The sequence below is a fragment of the Carica papaya genome, chromosome 2 (genome assembly GCF_054855325.1).
Source record: "Carica papaya isolate Zhongbai chromosome 2, ASM5485532v1, whole genome shotgun sequence".
In the NCBI taxonomy this organism is placed as follows: Eukaryota; Viridiplantae; Streptophyta; class Magnoliopsida; order Brassicales; family Caricaceae; genus Carica; species Carica papaya.
This window is the reverse complement of record NC_142310.1, coordinates 37176008-37182946: the sequence shown is the minus strand read 5'-3', so window position 1 is coordinate 37182946 and position 6939 is coordinate 37176008. Positions and strand designations below refer to the sequence as shown.

At 32.4% G+C, this 6939-nt stretch overlaps 1 protein-coding gene across 1 annotated transcript; it reads left to right on the top strand.

The window, feature by feature from the left end:
* Nucleotides 1-2321: 2321 nt before the first annotated feature.
* HB17 (homeobox-leucine zipper protein 17) lies at nucleotides 2322-5872 on the top strand. Its single transcript, XM_022040528.2, has 4 exons — nucleotides 2322-2610; nucleotides 3064-3242; nucleotides 3398-3477; nucleotides 5364-5872. The coding sequence occupies exons 1-4, from the start codon at nucleotides 2523-2525 to the stop codon at nucleotides 5644-5646; spliced, it is 630 nt and encodes a 209-aa protein (XP_021896220.1). The 5' UTR covers nucleotides 2322-2522; the 3' UTR covers nucleotides 5647-5872.
* The last annotated feature ends 1067 nt before the right edge of the window (nucleotides 5873-6939 follow it).

Here is a 6939-nt window from a genome sequence, read left to right as displayed (position 1 = left end):
TAACTCATTTACTAAATATATGATAATATTAAAAATGATGGTAATAATTAGAATCATGCAATTATATGATACATCTAAAGTTCTAGCTAGACACATAGATATATAATTGCACTTAAAAAAATAAAAACGCGTCGTGGATTATGGTTATAATAATTCGTTAGTAATCATCATATATGTATATATATATATATATATACTTGTTTATAAAAATCAAGTCTCAATTATTTATGAAATATAATTATTGTTGTTTTCCATGTTTCTTTTTTAATACTAATTTTTTACCATTAAAGTTGAAAAGAAGAAGAGTATGAATTATACATAAAGAATTGAATTATTTTCATTAATAATTATGAAATGAATGAAATTTGGTTTGGGTGTGTGCATGATATGATTATGGTTTAATCCTAATGCTAATGGTTTGTAAAGACAAAACATTACCAACGAGCCACTATTATTTTACTTTGTCTACCTACTGTCTCTATAGCCAACATATATATATATATATATATATATATATACACACACACATATACATATAGGAAACGACATATAATGCTCCATCATTTATTATTCTTATTCCTTTTAGCCTTAGATATAATTAGATTATTTATTTATTTAATATTAAGCTTGTAGATGGTAATAATAAAATATATGTATGTATATAATTCTATCCCACGAAAATTGCATTTCCCAATCTAATTAAATAAGTAGTATCCAAATTTTATTAAATAAATAATATATTCCACGCTCTCTCGATAATTAATAATTAATAATTTCTTTTGTATAAATCTAATAAATTAAATTAGAAAGAAATAATAATAATATATTTTTAGTGAGGAAGGGAATTAGATCATGTGGAAAAAAGTACGTGGGAAAATTGCATAATTAGCAACGCAACAACAGAGTAATGACAGGTTCATTGGACGAAGCACAAACTAAAGTTGCTTAATCATAAAGCAACCAAAAATCACATGAATTTTTTTTTTTTTCAAAATTTCCGAATTGCCAACATCAAAATAATCCTTTTTAATGTGTTAAATACTTTATAGTAATATTAATTTATTAAACAAATCATATAAAAAAAATTTTAAACATTTTTTTGTGTGTGTAATAATTAATTATATATATATATATATATATAAAAACAAGTGTAAATTACTTCAGGAAAAGCAGAAACTAATTAAAGTGCCTTTTGGCATCAATGTTTTTTGGACTTGTCCTGCAGATTTGCACGTCCAAGATATCTAATATAATGACATTTCCAAAAGTCAAACACGATCATTTTGGTTAGTGGGAGCCATAACATACTCACTGTACAATTACCTTAATCTCGACACACCACTAATTTTAATTACCCAAATCATCGTCGACGACGACGACCATAATACAGGAACCAGACGACTGTCTTCCTCGGGGCTTATGCTGGTTTTGATAGTAATTAATTGTATGTGCGTGGACTGAAAGATGAATGTTAAGAGTCAAGTCAAGACCAGACCAGACCCCCCTCCCCCAACGAACCCCTCCCTCCCTCCCTCCCTCAAAAATAGTCAATTCCAAGTTCCAATCAACAATTTTGCCCCAAATCTCAAAGACTTTTTCATTTCGTGTCTTGCAATTTCAGGTCAATTCCAGTGGCACACCCGGGTTGATAATTTCCCTTCATTTTTTCTCTTGGGATTAAAAATTTATTTCATTAGATGGGAATAATTTAAAAGTGGTGATTGATGCAGCAGTTTCAGAAAAACAGAAACAAAAATTTAATGAGAAGAAAATAAATAAATTAATGAGTCAAGTCCAAACTTGACATGCCCAAAATTATTGTGACCTCTATTATGCCATTTATGAAAACAAACGTTATACCTCATCAAGTATTACCCGCTGAAACTTGCATTCAATTCCAATTTATCCATTAATACTCGTGTCACCACCGCAATACTATATTATAAATATTTTAATTATTTCTTATCCTTACGTCACTGTTCGCATGTAAATAATATTGTTCAAAGTTTTCAAGGGTAGAAACTGAAGGAGTAAATGCTCGGTGAGGTGAGGAAGGGGGAGGCTCAATGCCCCGGTCTACACTCCCAATCATTTCACAACCTCTCCACATGAAAACCTGCCGGTTATTCTCCTAAACCCATCGTCCTTGACACGTGTCCACAATCAGACGGCTTGGACCCTTTGACTTGACGACCACAGTCGTACTCTCTCTCTCTCTTGCAACTAGTTGTTTGTATATAATATTTATTATTAATTTCCCCTCCTCCCTCCTATGTTGACCCTTATTTATATCCCCTCACCTTTTATTTTTCTTACTCCATTTTCATATTCTTCTCCTCTTTCTCCCATTTGCCTCTCCTCTCTTCTCCTCTTCTTTTTCTTTTTTCTCTTTTTTTTTTTTTTTTTTTTTTTTCCTGGGTTTCATCTCTTTAACTTTACCTTTTCTCCTCCTAAAAAAATACAATCGTTAATCTGGTTTCTTGCTGGTTTGATCTTCTTCTTCTCCTCCTCCTGCTACTTTCATGGCGGTTTTACCCACAAATTCATCAAGCCTGGAGCTCACAATATCTGTTCCTGGGTTCGCTTCATCTCCTCCTCTCCCTTCGTGTGGTAAGCAATAAAACGACACCGTACTCCTACTCTTCCTCTTTCTCCTCTCCGTCTCTTTGCAGTTTTTTTTTTTTTTTTTTTTTTTTTTTTGTCTTTTAATATTTATGTGCCTTAATTTATGATCTGAAAAACGAGCTTAATTAAAACTTCTACATAGTTAGACACGATCAGATCCTTTTCATCTGATATCAGTGTTTCAGTATGTATCTCTTCGAGGTATATATGATCTCTGCACCCAGATTTCTTGCATGGCTTATATGAATACGGGGTTTTCTTCTCGTAATTTGTCGAAAATTTTTTCACCTTTGAAGATAATAATTACCCTCATGGGTTGCCTGTATATTGTAATTGATCCGATTCAGTTACCTGCATGTTTTCTTTTTTTTTTTTTTTTAAATACGAAAAAGGACTTTGTAAACAAAGTTACTAAGATGAAGGGGGATTATTGTGCAGTGAAAGAGTTGGACATAAACCAAGTGCCGTCGGGAGAAGAGGAATGGACCGCTGGTGCAACCGTGGAAGAAGAAGAAGAAAGCAGCAATGGAGGGCCTCCGCGCAAGAAACTCCGTCTCACCAAAGAGCAGTCTCGTCTTCTTGAAGAAAGCTTCAGACAAAACCATACCTTAAATCCTGTAAAAGCCCCACCTTCTCTCTTCAATCGTATATATATATACATATATTGATATACATGCACATATATAATATATGCACATCATGTAGATTGTTTAGAGATCATCCATATGGAATTTTAAGCATGTTGGGATTTTTGTGATTGATGAAATTGCAGAAGCAAAAAGAGACACTTGCAACGCAGTTGAAGCTAAGGCCGAGGCAAGTTGAGGTGTGGTTTCAAAATCGAAGGGCCAGGTATTACAAAAAAAAAAAAAAAATCTATATATTATATATGCTCTACATATTAATGAATGGAAGTATAGAGATATATGCGTTGTTGAATAGGAAGTTTCATTAAATTTAGGTCATTGATAATTATTTTGTTGGTTGTTGGGATCTTAATAAAGTAGGGAATAAGGAAGAGCAACAAAACGTTGAGAGAATATATATATATATATATATATATATACATATCACAAAAGCGTATCTATCTATATATATATAATTGCATGACCTGAATCTGATTCTACCCGTATAAGTCGTACTCTTGTCTTTCTTTTCCTGAGTGTTTAGATTTTTAATTTCCAATGTCTATATTTGATTTGATTAACACGAACACAAACACAAACACAGAGACGTATGTAATATATTCACATAATAACTAAATTATATATCTATATTTTCTTCCAAATCAAAAGAATGAAATTGCAAAACACATAGGGCAGTAATCTCATTTAATTAGCCAGCTAGCCAGCATTGTCTGGGTTAAAAATTATATATTACCCAAATAGAAAAATTAGGCAATAGAAATGATGGAAGCAAGCATGCGTGCTCCAATATACTGTGAATATATGTATGTATGTATGATACATGTAGTCGGGTGTTAATGTATCATTATCATTCTAATATAAAACTTGTATTTTAGTGTAAAAAAGTGAAGTAGAATGTAGAGTTTGTAACGTAGTTGTTGTCAAATGAATCACACACGCACAAAGACAGAGAACAATTTAATACGAAAACCCGATTAATTAACTAATTTTAATAAAAGTCTTACGTTCATTGATGATCAACAAAAACCACATATGCTGGGACTTGTAATTCAGTCTTCATGTGTTTAAAGAAAGAGAGAGAGAGAGAGAGAGAGAGAGAAATTGGGTTGGTCGAAATTTTTGTCAAAAGAATTAGTTGGAAAGAGATGAAAATGGAAAAGTTTGGTTTTTTGTAAAAACTGTGAGAATTATGAAAATGAGACATCTGCACGTAAGTGATCTAACATTATCCGTATAAATGAAAGAAAGAAAGAAAATTTAGGGGCAATTTAGGAAGAGTCTTTATATATATATATATGTATGTATATGTGTGCAAGTTAAAAAAAAAAAAAAGGTAAGAGTAGAAAGAAGAGAAGAAGAATGCATGGGTAATAAATGATTTGGTTGGTACAATGATAAACACAGATGGAAGACATGAATTAAAAGGTTTGGTTAGATATTGCATGTGTGTTTTTCCTTTTTGGCCTCGTGTGCCTGCTCTGATCGGATACCCTCCCCTACCTAACAACTCTCCCTTTTGACTCATTATTAGTTTGGACCGCCCGCCCGCCCGCCCATGCATTGCATTCTTTTAATTTCCGTAATTATTAATTCCTATTTCTACATCTTCCTTAATAATAATAACAACAATTTTTATACAGTGTTATGATTGTTATTATTATGGGTTTTCTTTTTAGGAAATTATTATTATGATTCTAATCAGCTACCTGTTTAAGTGTGTGTGTGTGTGTGTATATATATATATATAGAGAGAGAGAGAGAGAGAGAAAGAGAGAGAAAAGAGTAGTCGGGTATATTTAAAGAGTCAAAGAAGTTATAAGTTTGATATAAATGTTTATCGTAATAATATTTGCATTCAACAAGATATTAAATGCATTTCATTAATAGTAGCCATTAAAAGCTGAGAAATCCATGTACATACATTTATGACTACCATTTCCCAATGAGAGAAAAAGGAACAAGGTGGCGAAAAAGATGACACCATCTTTTTTTGCTTCTTATCTGCACAATTATTAATTCTCTCTCTTTTTTTTTTTTTTTTTTTTTTTGTAATTACTTTTTCTTTTCACACATTTTACATGACAACAACAGGAGCAAACTGAAACAAACCGAGATGGAATGCGAGTACCTGAAGAGGTGGTTCGGGTCGCTGACTGAGCAGAACCGGAGGCTACAAAGAGAGGTGGAGGAGCTGAGGGCCATGAAGGTTGGGCCACCCACCGTCATTTCTCCCCACAGCTGCGAGCCCCTCCCGGCTTCCACTCTCACGATGTGCCCACGTTGCGAGCGTGTTACCTCCACCGCTCCCACCGCTGTACTTGACACCACCGCCAAAGCAGGACCTCCAAGACAATCCTCCTCTGCGGCTTGTTAGTAGACTTAAGTTGACGTGCATGCACCCAATTAATTTCATCACATAAAAACAACAACAACAACAACAACAAAAACGACGGGTTAGCTAGAGAGATCGATTATCAGTGTTCATATATATTAGATAAATGTTTACACAAGGGCTTTACTTTTTAATTAATTCCTAATTATCTTAACATAACTAATGTTTATACTTTAGGAATTTAATCTAATCAATTTAATTATTTTTACTTTTTGCCATTTCTCTGATGATTAAAGAAATTTACTGACGTACAGTTTGTCTCGTGGAATTAATCCAACATCTAATTGTAAATTAATGTATTTACTTTCTAATTGTAAATTAAGCTTAATTAAAATCAAAGAGGAATGTAATGATTTGTTGACTTCCAACTTTTTTCTCTCAGTGAAGTTGATTTGCCAACTTAGATGGCCATCCAATTCCCATGCAATTTAGAGAAAGGTCAAATTTCAACGTCCAGCATTGGATCTCTTCGTGGTACCTTCTGTGATTTATTGTAGAAAATCTAAGACGAATCTGATTTAAGTCAAATTTAGCCAGCTGATCTCTATCGGGATTAACTATTAATTTTCTTCACTGAATATATATTATTATTTAATTCGTTTCAGTACCACGCTGCTTTCAGCTGGCAATTAAGTCCCAACAATATAATTATTTTTTTTTTCCCCTCAGTACTGTACGTACCATCTTACAATATATATATATATATATATATGGGGTGAAAAGTTCCTGTTCAAAATTATTCAACAGAATGTAATTTTTAATATTGACTACATTGATTCACTTCAATTATAAATTGAAACACCAACCGAATCAACTGAATTTGATCAAACCATATATTATAAATTACAAACATTACACATACAATAGATTAAATTATTATAATCAAACTTTCACTAGCTACCCTATATATATATATGTAGACTATTTAAAATCAAGAGGAAACCGGATGCACAGGTAGCATTTTCATGCATCAATTAATTTAAATTTTTAATCACTAATATCTTCTCTTGTAAGTTCTAATTACTAATCATAACACTCCATCCACACTGGGCTTGATTTGTAAATGAGCCTATCGTGACTGTGGGCTTGTCATAAATTCTCTTGTTAGGTTCAGACGACCCAAATCAAGTTCAGTTTGAATTTCAAAGAAAAAGTTTCGTCCATTGAATTTAATCAAAAACTTTAGGAATAAAGGTAAAGCAATGATAACTAATTTGAAAATTAGGAACAAGTATGATGGACCATAAGAGAATTTAGCAAAAGAAAATGATAATG

Bases quoted from the DNA above. Each gene is read 5' to 3' on its own strand.
- HB17 (XM_022040528.2), top strand. From the start codon at position 2,523: ATGGCGGTTTTACCCACAAATTCATCAAGCCTGGAGCTCACAATATCT. The intron at 2,611-3,063 runs GTAAGCAATAAA...ATTATTGTGCAG, and splicing joins TCCTCCTCTCCCTTCGTGTG to TGAAAGAGTTGGACATAAAC. The intron at 3,243-3,397 runs GTAAAAGCCCCA...ATGAAATTGCAG, and splicing joins AAAACCATACCTTAAATCCT to AAGCAAAAAGAGACACTTGC.